This window comes from Chroicocephalus ridibundus, chromosome 13, assembly GCF_963924245.1.
Source record: "Chroicocephalus ridibundus chromosome 13, bChrRid1.1, whole genome shotgun sequence".
Classification (NCBI taxonomy): Eukaryota; Metazoa; Chordata; class Aves; order Charadriiformes; family Laridae; genus Chroicocephalus; species Chroicocephalus ridibundus.
In genome coordinates this window covers 16,898,846-16,924,895 of record NC_086296.1, presented here as the reverse complement: position 1 = coordinate 16,924,895, position 26,050 = coordinate 16,898,846, and the positions used below count along the sequence as shown (strand labels likewise).

General features: G+C 48.3%; 1 protein-coding gene across 2 annotated transcripts in view; it reads left to right on the top strand.

Annotated features, from left to right (window-relative positions):
- MORC2 (MORC family CW-type zinc finger 2) overlaps window positions 1–26,050 on the top strand; it is a 60,881-nt gene that overhangs the window by 7,679 nt on the left and 27,152 nt on the right. The window contains exons 4-10 of one of the 2 annotated variants that reach the window (XM_063351611.1): window positions 1,784–1,852; window positions 9,072–9,162; window positions 10,748–10,856; window positions 12,169–12,328; window positions 12,410–12,521; window positions 18,986–19,111; window positions 24,184–24,263. In XM_063351611.1, the coding sequence (XP_063207681.1) occupies window positions 1,784–1,852; window positions 9,072–9,162; window positions 10,748–10,856; window positions 12,169–12,328; window positions 12,410–12,521; window positions 18,986–19,111; window positions 24,184–24,263 (747 nt within the window). Of the gene's footprint in view, window positions 1–1,783; window positions 1,853–9,071; window positions 9,167–10,747; window positions 10,857–12,168; window positions 12,329–12,409; window positions 12,522–18,985; window positions 19,112–24,183; window positions 24,264–26,050 lie in introns of those variants that run through there. The other variant, XM_063351612.1, reaches the window with a different exon arrangement.

Sequence of the window (26,050 nt, the reverse complement as noted above, 5' to 3'; positions counted from 1 at the left end):
CTTGATAGAATAAGAGTGAGGGTGTTTATGCCCGATACAGTGGTCAGTTTTGGGCCCTCTCACTCCAGGAGGGACCTTGAGGTGCTGGAGCGTGTCCAGAGAAGGGCGACGGAGCTGGTGAGGGGTCTGGAGCACAAGTCCTGTGAGGAGCGGCTGAGGGAGCTGGGGGTGCTCAGCCTGGAGAAGAGGGGGCTGAGGGGAGACCTTCTCGCTCTCTGCAGCTCCCTGAAAGGAGGGGGCAGCCAGGAGGGGTCGGGCTCTTCTCCCAAGGAACAGCGGATGGGACAAGAGGAAACGGCCTCAAGTAGCCCCAGGGGAGGTTTAGGATGGATATTAGGAAAAATGTCTTCATTGAAAGGGTGTCCTTGTTTCAGCTGGGGTGGAGTTAATTTTCTTTGTAGCGGTTGCCTTGTTTCAGGTTTGGAGGGAAAGCAATGTCAGTAATGCGTATTGTTACAGTTGCTGCTAGTTGGTATTTACAGTGTTCAGGGACTTTTGTCAGCTTCCTCTAGAAGCGGAGAAGGAGCACAGACGCAGCAATGGAATGGCCGATGGGATATTCCGTGCCATAGATGTCATGCTTAGTATATAAATGGGGGTTGCCTGAGGGGGTGGGAATTGTGATCGCTCCTCAGGACGGTGCCGAATTCACCACTTTACCGGGTGGTGAGAGTGACTTCTGTCATTATTATTGCTGTTTTGCTTTTCTGAGATCGTCCTATTAAACTGTCTTTATCTCGGCCCGTGAGGTTTTTGTTCCCTTTCCTTTCCCCTCCTTTCCCCCCTCTTCCGCTTCTGAGGGGAGGGGAGAGAACTGTGCCGGCTGTGCCAGGCTGCCGGCTGGGGTTGAACCATGGCAAAGGGTTACCAAGCACCGGAACGGGCTGCTCAGGGCAGTGGCTGAGTTGCCATCTACATGTATGTAAGAGACGTGTACGTGTGGTGCTTGGGATGATGTACACGTGGTGGACAGTGTTAGGTTTATGGTTGGACTCAATGAGCTTAAGGGCCTTTTCCACCCTATGGTTCTACTTTTTATCCTGTGCCCCAGTGCCTGTTGTCTTTCAAAAAGACAAATACAAATATCTGGAGAAAAGAAGGCTCCGAGGAGACCTTCTAGTGGCCTACCAGTATCTTAAGGGGGCCTACGAGAAAGCTGGTGAGGGGCTTTTTAGGGTGTTGGGTAATGGTAGGACTAGAGGGAATGGACTAAAACTAGAGATGGGTCGATTCAGACTGGATGTTAGGAAGAAGCTCTTCACTGTGAGGGTGGTGAAACACTGGAACAGGTTGCCCAGAGAGGTGGTGGAAGCCCCATCCCTGGAGGGGTTCAAGGCCAGGTTGGACGGGGCTTGGAGCAACCTGGGCTGGTGGGAGGTGTCCCTGCCCAGGGCAGGGGGGTTGGAACTAGATGATCTTTAAGGTCCCTTCCAACCCTGATAAATCTATGATTCTATGATCACAAATATTACAAATGACTTGGGCAAGGACTTAGATCAGCCTTCAGCTGAGGCTGGGTAAAGTGTGCAGCTGTTAATGCTCGACGCTTAAGAAACTTGCTTTTACAATGTACTCTTGTAGCATATATTTACATACAGTTTAAAGTGCAGGAGAAGTTCTTAGTCATTCTGTAACAAAAATCTGATGCTCTTTCTTACAGCTTTGCTATATTTGGGTTGTGAAAGCCTTGTTTGTTATGTTACTCTTGTCGTGAACGCTGATTCCATTTTATGGAATTTTTAACTTTTGCTTGTGGGAGTAGTGAATAATTCTTCTCTTGTAGAGCGACGGGAAGACCTACGAGGTGGATTCATGCTGTGTTTTTTGGATGATGGAACGGGAATGGATTCAAGTAAGTGACAGGAAGTTACACTTGCATTTTCAAGCTGAGGTTTCATGTTATGGCTTAAGCTGAATTAACAGCTTGGTTGTGTTGAAAGGGGCGTATTCCATGCCATGTTCCTGGCTCTGCACTGGCTCTTTTGCACCGTATCATGTATCAAACTATTCACCTCTTCAGTTGCGGAACGCTAATCTGGCCTAAAGAAAAATGTTGTGCTGCATTATAGAGTTGAGTCAGCCTGGCCTGTGTCTTTCCAGCACACCGAAGTTGGCCTTGGGGCTGGAGGGACAACAGCGTAGCCAGAAAAGGGAAGGAGCACAAGCTTTGTTGGGCGTAAGTCTCTTCCCCATGAGAGGCTGCTAAGCAGTTCGTGAATCTCAGCTCTAATGAGAAAGCGTGCCGTGACAGAAATTTCAAACTTAACTTTGGAAGGATTTTGCCATTGTTTCATTATTGGCATTGTGATGGAGATCAATACCTGACAGTATAAAATCCTAGGAGTATGGGAAGAATATATCGAATGTGCTTCTGCCCTGTTGTAAGGACTGATGTAAATCTGTGATGTATCTAGCAGGAGAAAAGCCTTCTTGCTTTGCTTTAGCATCAGTGAATGGCACTGTCAACCCACACCACCTTCTTTGTGTCTCGAAGGCGAGTAAATCCTCCTGTGAGGAGCCCTCTGCCGGGCTGAAAAGTTGGGCTAAATTGGAAGATTTTGGAGAAGGCAAGGGAGATGGGTAAATAGGCATCAACTAACATTTTTGTTCTTATGCCTTAGTACTTTAAGATCCTCTTGTGATATGAAGCGCTCAGTTCCATTTATTAATGCTTATAAAAACATGTTAACATCTTTGATACTTGGATTTGTGACCTGCATGAAGGAATTTAGTTTGAACTCTAGGTATCTTCTGGGTATTCTCTGGAATACAATTAAGGATGCTGAACAGGTCTTCTGAGAGTACTTTTCTGTCTCCAGTGGAACTGAAGGAAGCAATTAAGCCTCATCCATAAAACAAGTTCAGAGACTTAACCTGTGGCGTTCTCACAAGCCTTTGGATCGGGGAGAAGATTTTCTGCATGTCTTGAAAACTACATTGTTTCTCTCTGGATCGAGAGCAGAAGGTGACGAATGTCTGTTCTAATGCCGCGGAGTCCAAATAGCAGCTTTTACGCTGTTGTTGCTCCTGTATTGCTGATTTTGTGACAAAGCGGGATTTAAGTACTGGCTGAGTATTAAGTTGCTTCTTTTGACTGATTTTTCTGCTAAATCTTGAAGGATTTTGTCCTGAGTTTAGTAGTCTGAGATACTCTGTTAAGGAGATGGGCAGATACTGTGGGTTGTTGTGGTATGTCATGGTGCTATACATCATATACAGTAAATACCGTATACTTTATGTCCTTTGACTGTCTTGATGCTTCCATCAAAGTATGGTTCATTCCGTATCTGAAATTACTATTTTTTTTTTTTTATTTTAAATAGGCTGTGAAGTTATCTTTACCCCTTTCCAGGACGTTGCTTTTCAGTACGTAAAACTGGTGTGCAACTCTGCTTGTACAGAAGCCCTTCTTCATTTTCGGTAGTCTGATACATACTGTTTTGGTGCGGAGTCTAGCTCTACCGATCACATCTTCATGGCGTCAGTGCTGGATGGTCATAGTGAGCTTGGTAGGCGTTTGAAAGTCACTCGACTGAGGGCAGCCAGGTAGAAACTCCGCTGGCTGCCCTGTTTGCCTGTCGACATGGACAAAAGTGGCTGGGGAGCATCTGTTATTCCAGCTCCCTACGTGCACCTCCCTCTGTTTCTGTCCCTGGCTGTAGGGGTCTGAGTTTTAATTTCTCATAATGCAGGATTTACCAGTTTTAGAGACATCCAGAAGATCTCTTATCTGAAAGCTGATTTTAGGAGATGTCAGCAGAAAACCTTTTATTGGCATTTTTTCCCTTCTTATTTTGAAAATAGCGTCAACATCCACACAGACCTTCCTTCAACAGAAACCATGGAGTTTGGGAGTGTTTTATTTTTCCGCGTGATAATTTTAATTACGGGTTATTTCCGTTGTACATAAAGCTGACACGTTAAAAAGAATAACTGCGTGACTTGCCGTAGTGCTGTTGGAGCCCGCACTAGCGCGTGATCTTCCCGAGTACGCTGAAAGGACAGTGGGGAGGGCTGGATGAGGCACCGCCTGGGAGAATGAGTAAATGAACCCAGGCATCCCTGGGCGCTTCACACAGAGGGAGGAGCAGAACGGCCCAAGTGAAGCGTTCTGTTAACACATTCCCTGTGTTACGCTGTCCTGTCGCCGTTCGGGCTCATTGGTCTTGTTCTGTGCTGGACACCTCTATCTTGGTCTGGCAAACTGTGAAAACAGAGAAGCGTGTAGTGAGGCAAAGGGCCAAAATTGAGTGCTCTGTCTGATAGCTCCGGATTGTCAAACCGAATGGCAGTTCCTCAACTGAAATTAGAGAAAGGTGTAAGCGATCGGCGTTTCTTGAAGTGAGGTGTGTTTGTCAAGTGACTCTTACCACGGTTCCATTCAGAACTTGCTGGGTTGGCCCTCTGGATGATCACAATATGTTTGTACTCAAGCTGCAAACGTCTTATGCTGTAGAGTCATAAGTTCTCAAAAGACCTGAGGATTCGGTGACGCCACAGTACAGATCTCTTCTAAGAAAGCATTGCGTCCCACAGGGAGATATTAGTGTACTAGTACTAGTTCAAAAGTCTGGCTTTTCCGTAGGGGACTGAATAGGAGTCAGTTAGAAAAACAAACAATAGATCTCATGCAGTATATCTTAGGTCGGGATTTCACATCTTGTCAGTAGCATCGCTACTGAGGATACTTAGGCTTGATAATTTTACCTGCTGCTTGGACTCCGAAGGTGCTGCATGAATTTAGTGAATAAAAATGTTGGTTGAATGATTCAATGCATCGACTTGTAGGTTGAAAAAGTGTGACTACTAATGTAGAAAGGGATTTGTAATTGTATTCTTAAAGGACTGAAGAAAATAAGTCTTTAATTTGCATTTTAGACTCGGGGAACAGCCGAGATTGGAAATATCCAACCTTAGCTTAGATGAGATGGCTTAGCACCCTGTCCTGTTGTGTCTTGAGAACCTCCAGCGATGGGGACTCCGCCATATCCCTGAGGAGGTTGTTCCAGTGATTGATTGTTCTCACTCTAAAAATTTCTTTCTCCTATTGAGATGAAACCTCTCACAGTGCAACTTGTACCCGTTGACCTTTGTCTTTTCCATGTGGCTCCTCGTGAAGGGAGAGCCTTCATCCTCTCTGTAGCCGCTCTTTAAGTACTGGGATACTGTGATGAGATTCCCCCTGAACCCTCTCCTCTCCAGGAAGAAGAGACTTAGCTCCTTCAGCCGTTTCTCACAGGGCAGGTTCTCCAGCCCTTTGATCGTGTTCTCCTGTCCAGTCCGTCTGTGTCTTTCTTGAGTTGAGGAGACCAGAACTGAACACAGTACTCCAGTTGCGGCCTGACGAGCATGGAGCAGGACGAATGTCCCTGTAGTAATGCCTCTGTGGATGCAGCCCAGGATCCCGTTTGCCTTCATTGCTGCAGCGGCGCACTGCTGACTCCTCTTCAGTTTGTTGTCTAAGAGGACCCCCAGGTCCCTTTCAGCAAGGCTGCTCCCCACGCAGATCCCAGCCTGTGCTGGGCTTTTCGGTTACTTCATCCCAGCTGTGGGACCTCGCCTTTCCCTTGAACTTCATACAGTTCTTGCTTGCCCGCTCTTCCGGCCTGTCCAGGTCTCTCTCTAAGGTGGCTCTCCTTGCTCACCACCGTCAGGAAACTGGTGAGGGTGCTTTCGATCCCATCATCCGGATCCCTCATGAAGGTGTTGAACAGTGTGGGGCACAGCATCGGTCCCTGGGGGGCCCCACTTGTGACAGGCTGCCAGCCAGAGTAAAAACCACCGACGATCACCGTCTGAGCGTGACCTGTGGGCCGGTTCCCCAGCCGTCTTGCACACCACCCATCCGGTCCGTGTCTTGCCAGGTTGTCCGGGAGAAGGTTGTGGGAAACAGTGTCCAACGCTTTGCTGAAGCCCAGCTAAACAAGACCCACAGCTCTCCCCCCACGGACGGGGAGTCCTGCCTTGTTGTAGGAGGTGACCAGGTCAGTCAGGCGGGACTTGCCTTTGGTAAATCTGTGCTGCCTTACCCCAGTCACCTGCCCTTCGGCTCGTAGCACTTCTTAAGAGGACTCATTCCGTTGCTTTCCCAGACTGAAGTAACTATATCAGTTCTTGCTCCTTTAAACTGTATTTTTGAAGTCTGGAAGCTCAAAAGAGCTCTTGTTTTACTGGATGCAGCTTATTAAGTTCTAATGTCTGAGTTACTTTATTAGATCTTATATTTTTAAAATGCTGTTTATCCAAGGCTCGCAATGGTGAGGAATGATGTTTAAATGTAACTGGGATTCTAGCACTGATTTTAAAGCGTGTGTATGCACTTTTGTGTGTAGGCAGTGACGCTCGGGGAATGCTTGATTTTTCTCTCAGGGGGAAAATGTCACTTTAACCTTGTAACACGTTGACGTTTCCTCTCAAGTTAACAGATTTTTTTGAAGTAAATTCAGCAGGTACGTATATCAGACTGATCAGTCAAATCACTAGCTGTGTCCAGCCATTTCCTTCAGGTGGCTGGGTGCCTTGTGTTTGTTATGGTGATGAACGACATTGGAGCTTCTCCGCTGTCCCAGGGAAAGTTTGACTGGAAGTAGTCTTGGTTTAGGCTGATTTTTCCACCAGGTAGTAAATTAGATACTTCGGCCCTGGAATATTTTTTTGAGGATGCTGTCAAGTCCACTGCAGGTACTCTACCTCCTGCAAATACAGCAGGTGAATTTACAGAGAAGGCACGAAGGATAACTTCCTGCGCTCAGATCGGGACCTTCGTTAGTGTATTCTCAACTGGAGAACTTGGAAATACGAGCGGACTCCCCTCGAAGGGTGAAGCCGTGTCTGACTTCGGTGGCTGCCCTGTGACCTGGAGCAGGGTGGCGGGGAGCTGTGGCGTGTGACCCTGAGCGGGGCGGCGGGCAGTTGCCTGCAGGGACGTCTGCGGTGCGCTGTGTGCCAGCCACCGTGTGTGCTGTACCAGCCCGCCTGTCCTTTGGGAGGAGGCTCTCCTGCTGTCCCGGAGGACAAACAGCTCTGTTGCCCGGTTCTTCGTCCCAGGGGTCTGATGTTTCTTATTAGGAAACCTTTTATCTCTGCCCTTGATGCCTTTTCTTGGGATCTTGGGATTTTCTTCTGAAGATCAGCCTGCCATCTTGAGCAAATTCCTTTGGAGTGCTTTTTTTCTCTCCTCTGTTTGGCATAGATCACGTCGCTCTCCTTTTTGTTGCTAGGGAGTTTGGGTTTTTTTTTAGGTCTAGTAACTCTGAGACACGACAAAACAAAAACAGTGTGACTAAAATAGCCTTGAGTGAAACTCCCTCCAGAGCCTTAACTCAAAAAAGCTGGGAAAAAAAATTCCTTTGTACCTTGATTCTTGGGAGGAGGTGGAGAGTAAGTCTCTCCCAAAGGCAGCAAGCCTGGTGCAGAGAGGAGCTCCCGCAGTCCCCGGTGCTCCCCTCGGCTCTGTATCGTCTCCGTCCCTCTGCCCAGAAAGAAGAATCTTTACAGGGTGGGTTTGGACATCCAGAATTGAGTGATAAACCATATGGTCACCTTTTCTGAGAGAGGAAATGCTTTGGACAATTACTCTTCACCCTTTTTAGGCTTCTCAAAGTTTTCTTAAAAATAGTTGTTGATACAGCTTTTTGTATAGCAAAAGGGTCCCAGCCATTGTCTTTTCTGACCAGGCTTTAAAACTAACACAGTAATAGCAATAATATCATCATCAATATCCTCACGCAAATCTCAAATGTGAGATAATCTAATGTTTTCTCTTTTTGGCTAGAAAATACTAGAGCAGGCTGAAGAAAAGGAAGGGGTGCTCTCATCCAGTCAAAAGTTGGTTTTGAGATACTTGTGGACCTCTGTTGTCAACGTACTGAATTGGGGCAGCGAGGTGCTTGCGCAGGTGTTCTGCCTTTTTGCCTTGTAATTTCTGGCTTTAAATCTGAATGGCATTTCAACGGAAAAGAGCGTTCTGTCGCCCAGCTTGGTGACTTCGTGTTGCACCGGTGGCGTTAGTACTAAACATCTTACTGCAGAAACTCGCCGTCAGCGCTGGCGGCGCTGGGTAAGTCTCCTGTGTGCTTAAACCCAGCTCGTCCGCACGCTCGGCTCCCGCGGAGCTGGCTGGTGGGGCGAGCGATGTCCCGCGCTTCCTCGCAGCTTGTGTATGCATTTGAGGGCTGTGATTGTTGTTAGCATTCCTGTCCAGGACTTGGTGTTCCTAGCCTCTGGAATTGCATTTCATTTCTCCCAGTATAGTGCACGGTGAAACAATCGCTGTCCCTGGGCGGAAGGAAGAGGAATTGTTCTGTCCTATGGATGATGTTAAAAGGCTTTATCCCTCAAACAATAGAAAGGCTTGAACTAAAAATGACAGGCCCTCTCAGCTGTAAAGCCATCACGTCCTTTCACTTTGCCCTGTGCTAATGAAATACTCCGTTAATTGCTGCAGTGCTTGCTACCACCGCCTTTTCACCCACAGCTGACCCGCTGTCAGTAGCCCAGCAATCTGCTGTGGAAATTAGCTTTTGTCTTACTAGTGCGTTAATTAATCATAGTGTTCAGTTCAACACCACAAAGAAAAAATAACGTTTATCCCAAATTCAAGACCTTTTTTACAGTACTGACTTACGCTCTAGCGCCAGTGGTTTGGAGTCTGTGGTGTCAGCAGTGCGCACAGGAAAGCAGAGCCGCAGTGTCCCGGGATGTATTTTGGTTTATGAGTGTGTTTATAATTACGGTGGACGCAACAGATCATCTCGTAAGACCTTTTTTTGTAAAAAGAAACATCTTTTTGTGGTTCGAATGAGGCACCGGGCTAGTCGGAAACTTAAAAGTCTCTTTGCCAGCGTAGTGGCACCTGTACAAAGGTTTTGATAACGTAAATACCATCGAGCAATGTGTATCTTACAGGGCTGTACGGTGGAGCTTCAGAATGAGATTTTGGCTTGGGCTTCTGGCCTCTTCCATGCTATAGTGTTTCTGCGCTATTTGAAGCGGTGAATAAGTTTATCTAAAAGACGTGTGTGTCTGTATATTAAAATAAGCTTTTTTTTGTTCCCTGTCTCTTCTTCCAGATGAAGCTGCCAGTGTTATTCAGTTTGGGAAATCAGCCAAGCGATCACCTGAGTCAACTCAAATTGGGCAGTATGGGAATGGCTTGAAATCGTAGGTATAACAAACGCCAGCCTCCTGAGATTACGGAGGTTAGAGTTGAGATAGTAAATGTATTTTGTGCTTGGAGGTGTATATCTTTTTTTCCAGGGGGGCAAAAAAAAAAAAAAAGGCAAAAGAAATCTAAATAAAGACCATGGTTTGGTAGACAGGAGCTCACTGAAGGTCCGCTGTGGTTCTTCAGTGGCAGAGAAGTCTGCCAAAGCTGATGACAGCGTTTTGCCATAACGTTTGCGTGATGCAGAGTGTACAGATCAGAGCTGGGGAAAAGCACGAAAGAGCAGGAAACAAAACCCTCACGTGCCCGTGACAGGTAGATAGTAAAATTGGAGCAATTTAGTGCTGCAGCCTCTCGCTAGGAAAGCTGTCTGGTGCAAGTCAGATGGACGTAAGCCTTTTCTTTTTTTCTTAGACAAAATGCATGGAGAAGAATGGGAATGATGAGGAGGAGTGGGATTAAGTAGCAGAGGAACAGAGGCAGTAAGGACAGCTTACTGGTTGGAGAGGATTTGCTAGGGAAGGCAAAGGCGTTTGCTGGGGTGAACTGGTGTCTTCAGGAAAGTTGAAGAGCTTTCGTGGCTTACCGTGATAGGCTCTTCCGCTTTATGCTGCTCCACGTGGCGTGGTTGTTTACGTGCATCCTACCGGGGAGAGCTGCGGGACTCGATAATCTGGAGGGATAGGAAAAAGGGGATGTAAGGGATCTTGGGATGCTGTTGATCGAGCTGCAGTGCGGGACAGATCCCAGGTTCTGCCTGTGCACTTGCAGGACAGATTTCTGTCCTGTTCTTAACCTCCAGCAAGAGGCATACTATATTACCGCTGAGAAACGCAGACTGAAACCTGAACGTGCGAAAGGTGAGCTTGGGTATCGCATTAAGCCAGTCTGGAGAGAGCTGAGCTAACAGGACGCTAATCCTTCTCTTGAGTTAATTATTCTCCCTTAAAGTTTTTTGGACAACTTGGGTAACAGGGTAAAAGAGAAGATGGCGAAGGCACTATTGGGATAGGAGAGGGGGGAGGGAGATGGGACTCTCCCCTTTTGTGGAACTCGCTGCTAAGTCGCATTAGCTGAAGTGTCAGTGGGTTTTCCGAGTTAGACATTAGGAAATAAATTGTCTGTCTCCGAGAAACTTGTCTGCTGCTCCTCAGTCTGTCTACAGCGAAAAGAAGTGTGCATTCACTTTCTCACGTTTCTGCTTATATATTTGAAGGTTATTGTCACATCTCACCTTAGTCACCCTCTTTAGATTTGAGGGAAAAAAAAAAAAAAAGACACGCTTTTTCAACCTTTTCACATAGTGTGAGCCTGGAAAGCTGCCCTGTACTTCTCCACTTTTTAATTGTGACTAGAATTAAATGTTTTGAAACGTCATTGAAATGCCCAGACTGAGATGCCTTTTGAAAGGAATGAGGCATTTAGAGAGAAACGGTAGTTGCTGTTTAAGCCCTTCGTCTGCCTTACCTGGTTTTGGCGTCTCGTAATTGAACACAATGGGAAGAAAACTCAGTAATGTGCTCTGCTTTCTACAAAGTGTTGTGCATCGGGTGTAACATGCAGCCTGAAATCTGTCTCCAGGGGTTCCATGCGGATTGGGAAGGATTTTATCCTGTTCACGAAGAAAGACAACACCATGACGTGCCTCCTCTTGTCACGGACGTTCCACGAGGAAGAAGGCATTGATGAGGTTTGCACGTAGTTTGTTGTAATGGGCTAATGTGGTGAATGCTTTCTCGTCTGAGCTTCCCCAGCTCTCGCAGGGGGGGCCGTGTCAGTGTTGGTTACGCTCGGTTTAGGATTTTCTCAGTGTATGATTTTTCTCTTGGTGGTACACTTGGCGGGGTTCTGCAAAACCATCAAAGACTTTTATTTTTTTTCCTTTTGATTTTAATTTTGTTTGGGAGGTCTCTCTAAACTACAGCAAGTTTGAAGGACTTGTTTCAGTCACTTCATGTTGCATATGCTGAGTTCAGGACGTGCCCAGACTTCTTGCATTTTCCTTTTCCCACAAAATTTGAGTCTGAGATGTATTTAAATTTGTTGCGCTGATTTGATTTTCTGTAGAGAATTAAAGGTCTGATTGCAGCAGTGGCCCACAGGTCATAAACACCAGACATGTCTCTTTCTGTTTTGTTTTTTTTTAATAAACAATGTGGTTCTACCTATTGATAATTTATGTTAGTAGATAACTCTGGCATTGTTGTTCTGTATCCACGCTCTAAATGTGGAAGTATTTTTGTGCTCAAGTGCAAGTATTTTCCAGGCAAGGCCGATAATGAAAAGCTTTAAATTTGCCCTGGGATGGTGTCTAAGAAAGCACTTCCCATGGTGATAGCGGAGGGAGCTCGACAAGGCAGCTGTTGGGGAAGCAGTGCTTGCTGGTGGCCAGCTGATGGCTGAAGCAAGTTAGGAATAGTGATGTAGCTCCCACAGCGGCTCTGGAGCCGGAAATTCTGGCTTCATCTCAGTTCTCCAGCGAGGATGGGATTTGCTGTCCTTGATAGGCAGCTGCAGTCCATAATTCTGTCTGTGGTTTCGTTCTAAACGACGGAAAACACCAATAACCGTGCTGGAATCCTATAAAAATAATGAAGAGCGAGATCAGGATAAAGATAAGGGATGCATATTTGAGTTCAAGGGAAGTTAGGCACAGAGGTTGACGTTCTTTAAGAAGCAAGGTTTGGGTGGCTTTTTAGTATTATGAAAGTTGTTACAAGAGGAGGGGAAGAAAGACGTTGGGTGTGTGAGTAGCCAGTACCGTACAGGTTACTTGGGAATGGCCCAGTCTAGGGCTAGGTGCTGTAGGGAGGCGACTCGGAGGCTGGCCAAGGGGGGTCCTCAAGCATTTGACAGACATACAAACTGCTGAAAAGCTAGGAGGGACTCTTGCAGTGACTTAGGGGGCGGTTGGAAGGGGTGAGTTGCTTGGCTATGGTCCGCAGAAGGGGCTGACTGGGGTGGGTGAGTCTGAGTCGCTCCTCATGCAATGCAATTTGCAGGTCATTGTTCCCCTGCCCACCTGGAATGCACGAAGCCGGGAGCCTGTGACTGACAACATGGAGAAGTTCGCTATTGAAACGGAGCTAATTTACAAGTATTCCCCTTTCAAATCAGAACAGGAAGTGATGGAGCAGTTTAATAAGATCCGTGGGGAGAAAGGTATGTATGGACGGTGCTGGTCGTGGGCAAGGTATTTGGGGTTTGGCTGGGATTCACCTGATCAACTTGTTACTTGCTCAGGCACCCTGGTGATCATCTTTAACCTCAAACTAATGGATAATGGAGAGCCAGAGCTGGATGTGACTTCTGATCCCCGAGACATTCAGATGGCAGAAACACCCCCCGAGGGAACGTAAGTGTGAGGAGTGTTACAGGCCCTTGGACTCTGATCAAATTATGTGTAGACTTTGGCTATATACTGTGTGCATGTGTGTTTTAAAAGCTTCTCTTCTATGGTGAATTGGAGAATTTAGAAGATCTTTAGTTTGTTCTTTAGCAGTTTGGAGTTTACGTGTGTAGACGGCCTGTGGGCGTTACGGTTCCGTGTTTGGCACGAGTGCCGGCGTTGGCTTGTCTCAGCTTAGTCAAAGCAGCAAACTCGATGCCCTTCCTTAGGCACCCTAAAACAGAGGATGCCTAAGGTATATTTCTCCACTCATCAAAGGTGTTTTAATCGAAATGGCAGCCGATTGTGGGTCTGTGCTGCTCTCAAACTGATGTTCAGTTTTGTGATCAGATGAACCCTGGCAAAATGCGAGGCGCTGCGCAGGTCAGTCTCCAAGAGCGAATGGTGCGGGAGGGGCGTATCACCGCATTGTGCTGGGAGGAGGGGGCAGCTCCTGGCCTTCCCCGCAGAGGGAGAAGGAGGATGGGCCCTGTTCAGGGAGAGCTGAGCGTTTGCCGAGTTGTTCACTTGTAGCCTGAAAAGGAAAAACTGAGCTGAACTGAGCCAAATGCTTGATTAAATCCTAGAGCTTCACGGGAGCAAACTTACTTTTTTTTTATGAGATTATACGCTTCTTCCCTCAAGTGCTTGAATTTCCTGTAGTAATTGTTTCAAAGTGTAAACCTAATTATTTCTGTAAGTATTAGCTTGAGGTTATTGAGTACGCAGGTGCAGCAAACTCCTTGGGGACCTCCAGGGATCTAATATGCTTCTCAGTTTCTTTAATGGTGAGCTTTCATGATTATCCCAAGGGGCAACTGGGACCACGCAGCTGTTCACTCGGTCCCTGCCCCCCGAGTGGGATAGGGGAGGAGAACTGGGAAAAAAGGAAACCTGGTGGGTTGAGATAACGACAGATTGATAGAACAATAATGGAAGAGAAGATAATAATAACAATAAAGATAAAAGAATATACGAAATGAGTGGTGCGATACAGTTGCTCACCACCCAACGATTGGTTGCCCAGCCCATCCCAAGCAGCCATTGCAGATTCCTATCCCCCAGCCGACCCCCATTTATATACTGAGCATGATGTCCGTGGTACGGAATATTCCTTTGGCTGGCTTGTCCTGTCTGTGCACCCTCTCAGCTTCTATGGGAAGCAGAAAAAGTCCTTGACTTAATACAGGCATTATGTAGCAACAATTAAAACAATACGTGTTATCAACATTATTCTTATATTAAATCCAAAACACAACAGCTACTGGGAAAATAGACTCTGTCCCAGCTGAAACCAGGACAGCGCTGATGAGTGGAAGGAGCTTCTTCCTCCTGACCTTGTGATACCATTCCTTGTGTGATCCGTGCAATTTGTTGGAGCAAACTCCTGACTAACCAAAGGGTAAGAGGACGCACTAGTGTCATGGTTTAGGCTGGGCCGTCACTAAATGCCCAACAGTGTCCCTCTCGCTTCCCAGAAGGGGAAAGAAGAGAGAATAAGGGAGAGAGACTTATGGGTTAAAAAACCCCAAATATTGTTAATGAAATATAAACAATAAAAAGAAAAAAAAAAATAACATTAATGAGAAAATAATGAAATATATGCAAAACCTATGTGGAGCTCCCAGGAAGGTGATCACCTTGCTGGCAGGCCCTGGGAAAGTCCCAGACTGGACTCAGTGGCAGATGGGAACTGGATTCAGGAACGCATGGATCTGGATCAAAGGCAGACAAACAGACAGCGTCCTCCTCGGACACCGGCCACTGAAGAAAGAGACTGATTCTTTGATCCCTCAGCTTTTATACTGAGCATGGTGCAGACAGGATGGAATACCCTGTTGGTCAGTTTTGGGTCATCTGTCCTGTCACTCATCCCCGCAGATGTGACCCTGCTACACTCTTCTACCTCTGTGTCTGGGAATATCATGGAACAGATCCTCCTAGAAGCTATGCTAAGGCACATGGAGGACAGGGAGGTCCCATGGCTTCACCAGGGGCAAGTCCTGTCTGACCAACCTCGTGGCTTTCTACAATAAAGTGACTGCATCAGCGAACAAGGGAAGAGCAACGGATATCATCTACCTGGACAAGGCCTTTGACACGGTCCCCCCATAACATCCTTCTCTTTAAGTTGGAGAGATACGGATTTGGTGGGTGGACTCTTTGGTGAATAAGGAACTGGATGGATCGTTGCATTCAGAGGGTAGTCGTCAATGGCTCGATGTCCAGATGGAGAGGGGTGACAAGTGGTGTCCCTCAGGGATCCATACTGGGACCGGTGCTGTTCAACATCATCAATGACATAGACAGTGGGATCAAGGGCACCCTCAGCAAATTTGCTGATGACACCAAGCTGAGTGGTGCGGTCGATGTGCCAGAGGGACGGGATGTCATCCAGAGGGACCTGGACGAACTAGAGAGGTGGGCCCGAGCGAACCGTATGAAATTCAACAAGACCAAGTGCAAGGTCCTACACTTGGGTTGGGACAATCTTCGTTATCAATACAGGATGGGGGATGACGTGATAGAGAGCAGCCCTGTGGAAAAGGACTTGGGGGTCCTGGTGGATGAAAAGCTGGACATGAGCCAACAATGCGTGCCTGCAGCCCAGAAGGCCAATGGCTTTCTGGGTCGCATCAAAAGAAGCGTGGCCAGCAGATCCAGAGAGGTGACTCTGCCCCTCTGCTCTGGTGAGACCTCACCTGGAGTACTGTTGTCCAGCTCTGGAGTCCTCAGCACAAGAAGGACATGGACCTGTTGGAGTGGGTCTGGAGGAGACCACAAAGATGATCCAAGGGCTGGAGCACCTCTCCCACGAAGACAGGCTGTGAGAGAGTTGGGGGTGTTCAGCCTGGAGAAGAGAAGGCTCCGGGGAGACCTTCAAACCCCTTCCAGTCCCTGAAGGGGGCCTACAGGAAAGCTGTGGAGGGGCTGTTTGCAAGGGCATGTAGCAATAGGACGAGGGGCAATGGTTTAAACTAGAGCAGGGTGGGTTTATATTAGACATTAGGAAGAAGTTCTTTACACTGGGGGTGGTGAGACACTGGCCCAGGTTGCCCAGAGAGGTGGTGGAGGCCCTGTCCCTGGAGACATTGAAGGCCAGGGTTGATGAGGTTCTGAGCAACCTGATCTAGTTGAAGATGTCCCTGCTCACTGCAGGGGCAGGGCTGGACTAGGTGGCCTTTAAAGGTCCCTTCTGACCCAACACATTCTGTGATTCTGCTTCCGACCCCCCAACTTTGTGCGTAGCAAAGATAACTGACCTTGGTTGTTATAGCCATAAGTATAAGCAAGAGCCTCTCTGCATACCATTCCTGGGTATTTAGTATAAACATCAGACGTTATCAGTCTGGGAGCAGACACTGTCTGAAAAACATACTCTTAATTTCAGAGAATGCAGTTAGTTACAAGAGGATTAACTGAAAAGTAAAATTACTGAAAAGAAGGTTGGTTTTGTTCTTTCTCAAACCAGGACATTCAGCTCCTTATTCCATACCATTTATGTCGTGTTCGGGTCACTGCTCCTTGTTGTCTTCAAATATATGTACAGATCACTAATTTATGATTTATCTTTCTACAGAAAAGTTCATGAAGTTCATTTAGTCCATGATTGCAGGTTTCCATCTATCACGGCAGTTTCTAAGGGCAGGACAAATAGGATGAAGCTTATCGTGGTTAATGCCTATGGGTAACACGTCTACCTCGAAGAGGTTACTGGACACCATTTGATAAAGCTGGTTCCAGTTTCATCACCACTATGTTATCCTGAAAAACACTTAATGAACACTGTTAGTATTATGTAGCAATCAACATCATACAGCTCAAAACTGAGGATTCTCACCCAGGGTTAAGTTTGCTTGAGGTATGCATTGGACTTTTCCATTCCTCACCATCACCCACCAAGTACATCCAGATCCTTGAGCAAGAACAGTCCCACAAATGGGTTTGCCTTTGCCTGAAGTGGGGAAAAACCGAAATGTTTTTCCCCAGCATATTCCTTTCATGCACCAGAGGGACTTTATCCCCTTCTGCAGTATGTAAAAGGTCTGATTGAGCAGGACCAGCTTGACTGATGGATCCCCTGGTGTTAACTAACCAGGTGGCTTGTGCTAATTCTTGTCCCAATTTTTAAAGGTTCCACCCCCCATTGCTTTCAGGGTAGTTTTTAATAGTCCATTGTATCGCTCAGTTTCCCCAGAAGCTGGGAAAGGGAGCTGCATGATAGGGGATATGATATACCCACTCAAGGCTGTGTTCTTTGGCCCAGTTACTTACAAGATTGTTTTTAAAATGAGTGCCATTGTCCTACTCAATTCTTTCGGGAGTGCCTTGTGGCCACGGGACTTGCTTTTCAAGGCCCGGGTTGGTATTCCGGGCAGTGGCGTGGGGTACGGCATAGGTTTCCAACCATCAGGTGCTTGCTTCCACCGTTGTAAGCACACAGCGCTTACCCTGGTGGGTTTGAGGGAGTGTGAGAAAGTCAGTTTGCCAGGCTGCCCCGTGCTTGTATGTTGGCCACTGTCCCCCATGCCACAGAGGTTTCAACTGTTTGCCTTGCTTGGTTGCAGCATGTATTTCACAATCCTGGACAACCTGGGCAGTAGCGTCCGTAGTTAAGTCCGTGCCTCAGTCACGAGCGCATCTATATGGTGCGTCCCTTCCTTGATGACCTGCAGTGGCATGAGTCCACTGAGCTAAAAATAGTTTACTCTTGGCGGTCCCACCACAGAAGGGTCATCAGAAAGGCCAGGTAAGGCAGACCGCTGTGTGACATCCTCAGTCTCTACAGCTGCTATACCAAAAGCCCACCAATACCCTTTCGGATCCTTAAAATACCCTCTCCTGAGGCAGTCTGTGCCAAGGGTGCACAGAGCGTCTGGGCCAGTCACAATGGGGTGCTTCTCCCATTTACTCCCAGTTAGGCTCGCTTTGGCCTCCAGTACAGGCAGCGCTTGAGATCCCCTCCATTACTGCAAAAATAACGCCAGATTCTGCCCTTTCATGATTCGATGGCAATAGGGTACACCGTGTGCCAGTGTCCATCAGGGCTTTATGCTTTTGTGGCTCTGAGGTGCCAGGCCATCAAATAAATTCACACAGTCCGATAAACGTGGTTGTCCCTCTCCTCCTCCTGGCTGGAGATAGGGCCCCTCTGATGTTGAGCATCGTACCCGCGATTAACAATGTGTTCGCGCAACTTGTGTAGCTATCAGTGAACGGATTCGTACTCGAACCGGAGAACCGCTCCCTGTAGTGCTTCGTCGATGCCTCTGTCTCTGGGCAGGTTTCCCAGCTGCCTGGCTTCTCTACCATCTCAGTCGCTGGTACGGGCCCCGTTATCCCAGGATCAGAGACACCAGGTGATAAGTGTCTCACCTTCATGACAGCTAAAGTCCTTTCTCATGTTTCACAAGTCCTTCATAGATAAGGGTTGAATGGTTACCTTGGCGTCTGATTCCTCCTCCTGCGTTGACGCTGCCTGAGAAGGACCCTTTCCCTCATCTCCGTGACCTGACACGAGTCACCTGGTGACTCTTCCAGGTCACTGGAAGGAGCTTCTTCCTCCTGACCTTGTGAGGCCATTTCTGTGTGTGGTCAGACTGTACTCCTGACTGACGAAGGGGTAAGAGAGTGCACCAGCAGGTGAGGCACACAGTGTTAAATGGTGCCGTGTAGAGGTTTGACCTTTGTTATCCAGCTGTATTTAAAACATCCTTTTCAAGCTACGGTAATACGTGCATCAGCGTTTTGTAACAGTATTTAAAGTGTACAGCTCGATAGAAAATCTCTGTAGAAGACACAGGCAGAAGGAATTTAAAAGAAAAGCCTCCCTTAATGTAGCTGCATGGCAATAAAATAGAAAGGCCTTTTCTTTTCCTTAGCTTTCCTGCTGAAGGTTGTCTCTCTGGCATGTTTTGAACTAGGTGGCTGTGAGCTGGGTTGGTAACGGTTCCATTTGTGTAAGGTGTGAATCCTGCCATAGGTGCTTAAAACCTATGGGGCTTTAAGGGTTAAAGGGTTTTAGTTTTTAACCTAAGGGTTAAAAACTATAGGGGTAGTGCGGAGCAGCGTGGGGAGGTGCTTCCGTTGATCGCTTGGCTCCTGGGTAGCAATTTACTGGGAAATGAGAATCTTACAAGTTCTGTCTGTGGAGAAACTCGTTCATTTGGTTTAGATGGAGGAGAAGGCTTTGTGGCAGTAGTATGTCATGGCTCTTCTTAATTGGGGGTGAATAAAGGAGCAAAAACTGCAAAGGAAAGAGGAAGCGGAATGTGGACTGAAAGAGGCTCCAAGAGACGCTGGTTGCTCGGGGTGGGAATCGATGGAGTCGTCTTTGGGCTCCATGGACCAGACTGGGAGAACGTCTGCTGATGGTCCGACAAGGAAATGCTGAACAAAGTGCTCAGTCTCTAAGCATCCCTCTCTTGCAGAAAGCCTGAGCGCCGCTCCTTCCGTGCCTATGCTGCTGTGCTTTACATTGATCCCAGAATGAGGATCTTCATAAATGGACACAAAGTACAAACCAAGCGACTCTCGTGCTGCCTGTACAAGCCGAGGTAAGTGTTGGACCCAAAGTCTGCAGGCGTGTGGGACCTTGCAGAAAAGGTTTAGCATTTTTCTCTCCAGGTGCGTCCTGGAGCAGGACAAGGAAATACATGTGGTGGGAGTTGGAGTTTTTATGAAAAGGAGCTGGAGTGAGCGCTTTGAAAATCAACTTCTATGCGTAGCTAATCTAGGCTTCAATAGAGATTGGGAAATACCTTTCCTTAACTTCCTTTTAAATTCCCTTAAACAAAAAATTTGAAAGTGATCAGAGATGTGCTGGCAGTCGGTTTAACAGGATTGGGAAAGGTTATAAGGATGGGAGGAGAAAGGGTATTTAAGTCTGTATTTAAGTCATGCTTGAGGCAATAGTCGTCTTCTGTCCCTGGGAGCACACAGGCTGCATTCGAGATGCCTTAACATGATTTGTCTTAATGAAATAGTAGTAATTTTATAGAGTATTTCCGGTTGTTTTAGTTGAGTATTTCGGATTGCAGTAGCGTGGGCCCACTATCAGCCCGTCGGGTACTTGTACTAACTGCGGTCCGATGCCACACCGCTGATTGCTGCCCTAAGAGCCTGGCCCGTTTTCAGCTTACAGCATCGTCTGTCCGTCAACTTGTACTTCCTCAGCTTCTTAAATGAAAATGTGGGAAATGGTACGGAAACTTGACCGAAGCCTAGGGAGATGATATCCGCTGCTATCCTCTTGTCGCCCGAGCCAGCCGTTTCATTGCGGAAGGCAGTGGGTAGGTGCAGCCTGACTTGCCACTGTAGATCCTGGTTTGCCGGGTAGAGAATCTCTGAATTTCTGGCTGCATTTTACCTACACGTGAGTGCCGTGTGCTCCTTCCTCTTGTGCCACGGTCCAATAAAAGCACTTGGGAGAGAAAGCAGAGGAGGAGGGCACGGGCTTTTATGTCATCGGAGACCAGCTTCTTGCGGGACTCAAAGGCAGGATGCCATCGCTGTGGGATGGTGCTAGCATTGTCATGATAATATAGCACGGACCAGGTCGCCCCAGATGTCCATTTGCCTTAAGACCTTCTTTTTCAAGTGGTCAGTAGTCAATGCCTGGAGAGGGATGTGGGAATTTTGTTCTATACCGTAGGACTCTTTTCTGTTGAAAAGAGACTGGTTTTAGACAATTTAGACAGCAGCTCTTCTGGGTCCCGATCACCAATCCTGTGTCTGCTTTTCATTGATTTTCGGGGAATAGTTGCAGCTGTAGAAGGGGAAATTCAAATTGTAACTGCTCAGAAATGGTAATTCGTGACCAAGGAACGGTCTGGCATGGAGGGCAAGAAAGCCCAACTGCTGAATGGGTGGGTTATGCTGGCTGATGGGGTAAGAAATGCTGTGTTATTGTCTCGTAACAAGCTCGAGGGCTGATCGTGGTAAGTGGAGCTGGTGCTGGGGGATGAACCCGGCGCTGGGCTAAGGTGCTGAGTGCTCACGGGGTCGGTGCTGGCGCAGGTGTATCTAACAACTCTGCTTGTGCCACATCTTTGCAGACTCCTTGCGGATGTGCATAGAGAGGTAGGCCAATAAAAATTCCCTGACACCGTAAAGACGTTTACATTTAAAATCCCCACTCCTGCAGCAGAGTGGTAAAGACTGTGCAAACGAGGCCTTCCTGTAGAGCGGGAATCTCCATGGACTTGGGGCAATTAAAAGCCTTACAGTGTCTTTCCTCAGAGTGTCCAGACTACTTCCTTCTGGTCTCAAACTCCTGACACCAGGTTTGGGCTCCAGAAGCTGCATGGCCATGGGGACGAGCCATCAAAGCCTTCGCTGTGGGTTCTGAGAGCCAGCACAGCCCTTAGGGTAGGTGCCCACACTACGCCCTGGACGGGTTGTGGAAACTCACTCTTTTACTCAGGTACCTGAGCAGAGCTTGGTCTGCCCCAGGTGGCTCTTTCCCAAGGGAAAACCAGTACTTCAGTCCATTCTGAGTTACTCTGTGTTTATAGCTAGAGGTGACTTTTTTCTTTTTTTCCTCCCTGAAGCTGCTGAAAAGGGTTGCTCGTTCCCTGGATTTTCTCTTTAGAGTTGGAGCCAGCATGTTCTGCAGATTGACGCTACTCCCCTGCACTTGTACGGGGACTCCGCTTTGTAGGGGGCGCCCGGGCGAGGGTGTACCACCGTTAAGGTGTTCCTTTAGTGCAGAGTTGACGCGGCAGTGATGCTCAGCTCTTTAGCACAGATGGTTTTTGCAGAGCCTCGGAGGCCAGGTAACTGTTGAACTTCCCTGGTCCAGCAAAGGGACGGGTAACAGGCAGTGAAGGTGCTCCTGTCGCATGGCCCAAGGAGATGGCGTGCTGCGTGTGGTACGTACTTAAGGGCTCTTCGCTAGTCTTCGGGGAAGCGTCATGATGCCTGAGCCAGGTGTTAATTTTTATTCATATCCTCCTGGTAAAGGCCAATGAACTCCTGTAAGGGAGCGCCATTCATCTGTCAGTACGGAGAGGAGACACCTCTGTTCATCCGTGTTGTTGGTTTTATAAGAAAGTCTGTTATAAACCAGCCTGGCGTGCAAAGGGCAGGCCATTACCTGATGGTGAGCTGGCAGATGGCTCCTGATTGCAGTCTCTTTACATGCTTCTCGGTGAACTTTGGGCCAGGTGTCTTTGTTTGATGCTTTTGTGCCTTATGTTGGACATCGGTAGGTACAGCCTTCGGCTTGCCTCTCTGCCTTCTGGTCTACTTTCAAGACCTGCTCAGGAGGACTGCCTTCAGCAGGCGGTGGCTCCCCTCCTACTGTAGGGCTGTAAGTCAGATCGCCTTCATCTCTGAAGGAAAAGCTTGTACAGGGGCTGGTCAGGGTTAATGTGCTGGTATTAGAGAAGAAAGAATGGAAATCCATCATGGGCTTCAGGGTACAGAAGTGCCTTTACTGAAAGCTGGGGTTTTGCAGCCATTGCACCATTCTTCGTCAGGAATAACAGCTTGCGTCCCGAGCAGGGCCCTTGTTTTACTTTTGTTATCTGCCCTTTCTGGAAGCCGTGTTTCTTTGGGTAGAGGTTTCTCCATACCGTTCTGGAGCCTGTAACGCCCTGGTGGCAGGGGCAGGCTGGTTTTCTGCAAATCCTTCGCCAGCAGGTGTGATACCACAGTACCAGCCTCCCTGGGAAAGGCTTGTGCATCCCGAAGGATTGCTTCCATCGCGTCCCTCCCACAGTAACTATTCAAGCTGGTGTGGCAGCACGGGCTGGGCAGACAGGAGGAGCCAGGCCTTGTGCGAGGAGCTCCCTTCACGAGGGCACTCCAAGGCAGTCGTAAAGAACGTCTTGGTGCTGGGAGAGTGTCTTTTACCGTCGCATCCTGCAGAATTCTTGTCTGTCTGACCTGTCTCCGTACGTCTTTGCTAGATCCACTGCTCCAGACCGCTTGAAGAGGTGCTTTCCTGGCTGTGACTGAAGCCATTTGATGTTGGAAAAGGAAGCGAAACAGGAGGGCAGCCACAGTGGTGGCGCACGGTGCCTACCTGGGACACCTGCAATTGCACTGCACCCTGCTGCAAAGGGGGTGCTGGCTGTAAGGTCCCCTTCGGGTACTGCCCTGCCTCACGAGCTGGGCCCGTTGAGACAATTCAGCTTTGCTCTGCTTCTCTCCTTTTTTCTTTTTTTGGTGTTTATTCCCTCGGGAAAGTCAGGCGGGTTGTGGATGAGATAATTTAATTATGCCAACATGTTGAAAGCAGTCCGGTTTTCAGAGTGTGTTCTCTCTCTGTCTCAGCCTCGGGTAGCTTTAATTGCCCTTAAGTCGATTTGAGGAGATGGTGCCACCAAAAACCTGACTCTGCGCTCTGCGTCTCCTAGCACGGTTATTGGGTGATTTCTGGAAGAGTTAGCACCTGCCTGCTTTTTCCACAGTGAGGAGATACTTAACGAATAGCAGAAAATAAATTTAGTAGATACAGAAATGTGTTTAAGTGGACTGTGGTTCTGGTGTAAATTTTCTGGATTGGGGAGCGAGGGTTGGTGAGTCCATTTCCAACATCAGTATCGACATCCACACGTGCTCGCCCACAGAAACGTACCTAAATGAATTTATTCATCTGTGCAAGGTGATTTCTCATGGATCCTGATAGATTATCTGCCATTTGTGGGGATCTTGTCTCTCACTGGGGTCTAAATGTGGTTCCTCCTGCGTTAACGAGTTGGTCAGTCAAGCCTTACATCCATACGTGTTTCCACCTCTCTGTAAAAACAGCATTTCCAGTGGCTTTCGCTTTAGCTAAATGCTGGAGAGGTTTATTTTTTCATAAAGAGTTCTTTGGGATGGGATTTTCCCTCTCAATGCATCCAAAACCTTGTGTTTTAAGGCAGTTTGAGTTCCTGCAGGCCATGATCATCCTTCGTGGTGTCGTGTCTCTCTCTCCTTCCCCAATTACGTGCCTCTGCACAGAGGTGATGCATACCCACGAGCTTCTGCCGCTTACGCACGCCTGCCTCTCCCCTCTGCAGTCTCGCTCGGGCTGTGATCTGCATTTGGCATATTATGGTAAAGGGGAGGTGAAACAAGCCGCTGCAACTCAAGCCCAGTTTACAAGGTCGTCAGTCAGGCGTGTAGCATAGAGAAGTATCCTGAAATTTGAAGCTCCGTTCAGAGAGTTGCTCTGCCACTTCAAGGATTTGAGCTGGCCCTCAGAGGAGATGGGCCCTGTCAGACTGCACCCCTGGGCAGCTGTTTGCAGGAGAAAGGAAGGGTTATTTGTCTGTAATGGGAGGGTTTTGAGTAGCTTGCCGTATATATAATTGCTCCTCCTTTCTGCTTCTGAAGACGTTATTCCTCTAAACCTTGTGGTTTCCTCCAAGAACATGGATATATTTTGCCCCCATCAGCTAATGCAGAAGTGGGTATTGTGGTTGCAGCTACTACTAAAGCATCTCTGTTTTAAAAAGCTTCTGCCTAATTGCATCCAAAAATGCCCAGTTCCTGATACGTAAACCTCCTTTTCCATTTATTGAGTCTATTGAGAAGGGTGGAGTAGCACATGGCGACCTTATATGTCATACAGTGATGAAATCTTGGTTTGACCTTACTGCTGAGTTTGCTAATTAATAAGTTTTGATCATCACAGGATGTACAAATATACTTCAAACCGTTTCAAGACCCGTGCAGAGCAAGAGGTGAAGAAAGCAGAGCACATGGCAAGGATAGGTGAGTCCTCGGGTATGCACGCATCCTGATTTTGCTGTAGCAAAGGAAAGGACGAAAGAGGCTGCCTTGTCGGATATGACCTGAAATTGCTTGTTTCTGTGATCATTATGGTTGCTCAGGATGTTAGTTAATACAGCGAATACAGTTGACCCAGGCTTACTTCCATGCAATGGAAGGAACATACATTGTCCCTAAAACCACTTCCTCTGGGGAATATACGTACAGAACAACCCTTGGAGTCACAGTTGTCTGCCCTGGCTCCATATGAAGCCTGGCTAAGCTGCTGCCCTGTTACAGAATCGCAGAATGAAAAGGGTTGGAAGGGACCTCTGGAGATCACCTGGTCCAGCCCCCGGCCAGAGCAGGGTCACCCACAGCAGGTGGCACAGGAACGCCTCCAGGCGGGGTTGGGATGTCTCCAGAGACGGAGACTCCCCCACCTCTCTGGGCAGCCTGTGCCAGGGCTCTGCCACCCTCACAGCAAAGAAGTTCCTCCTCATGTTGAGATGGAACTTCGTATGGTCAAGTTTGTGCCCGTTACCCCTTGTCCTGTCCCCGGGCACCACTGAGAAGAGCCTGGCCCCATCCTCCTGACACCCCCCCTTTCAGTATTTATAAGTGTTGATAAGGTCCCCCCTCAGCCGTCTTTTTTCCAGACTCAAGAGACCCAAATCCCTCAGCCTTTCTTCATAAGAGAGGTGTTCCAGTCCCCTCAGCATCTTGGTAGCCCTTTGCAGTCCCCTCTCCAGCAGTTCCCTGTCCCTCTGGAACCGGGGAGCCCAGAACTGGACCCAGTGCTCCAGGTGCGGCCTCCCCAGGGCAGAGCAGAGGGGGAGGATGACCTCCCTCCACCTGCTGACCACGCTCTTCTTGATGCCCCCCAGGATGCCATTGGCCTCCTTGGCCACCAGGGCCCACTGCTGGCTCATGGGCATCCTGTTGTCCCCCAGGACTCCCAGGTCTCCTTCCACAGAGCTGCTCTCCAGCAGGTCACCCCCACCCTGTCCTGGTGCGGGGGGTTATTCCTCCCCAGGTGCAGCACCCTGCACTTGCCCTGGTTGAATTTCCCCAGGTTTCTCTCCGCCCAACTCTCCAGCCTGGCCAGGTCTCTCTGGATGGCGGCACGGCCTTCTGGGGTGTCAGCCACCCCCCCCAGCTTTGTGTCATCAGTGAACCTGCTGAGGGTGCGCTCTGTCCCTTCATCCAGGGCACTGATGAATGTATTGAAGAGGTCTGGCCCCAGCACTGACCCCTGGGGAACACCGCTCCTCACTGACCTCCAACCAGACTCCGTGCCCCTAATCGCGACCCCCTGAGCTCTGTCTTTCAACCAGTTTTCAATGCACCCCACTGTCCCTTCATCCAACCCACACTTCCTAAGTTTCCCCGTGAGGATGCTGTGGGACACCGTGTTGAACGCCTCGCTGAAGTCAAGGCAGACACCACCCACTGCCCTCCCCTCGTCTGTCCATCCAGCCACGCCGTCATAGAAGGCTGTCAGACTGGTCAGACATCATTTTCTCTTGGTGAATCTGTGTTGACTGCTTCCGATAGCTTTCTTTTCCTCCCCATGCCTTGAGATGATGCCCAGAACGAGCTGTTCCATCATCTTTCCAGGGATGGAGGTGAGGGTGACCAGCCTGTAGTTTCCTGGGTCTTCCTTCTTGCCCTTTCTGAAGACTGGAGTGACGTTGGCTTTCCTCCAGTCCTCAGGCACCTCGCCTCTTCTCCAGGACCTTTCAGAGATGATGGAGAGCTGCCCAGCAACGACTTCCGCCAGCTCCTTC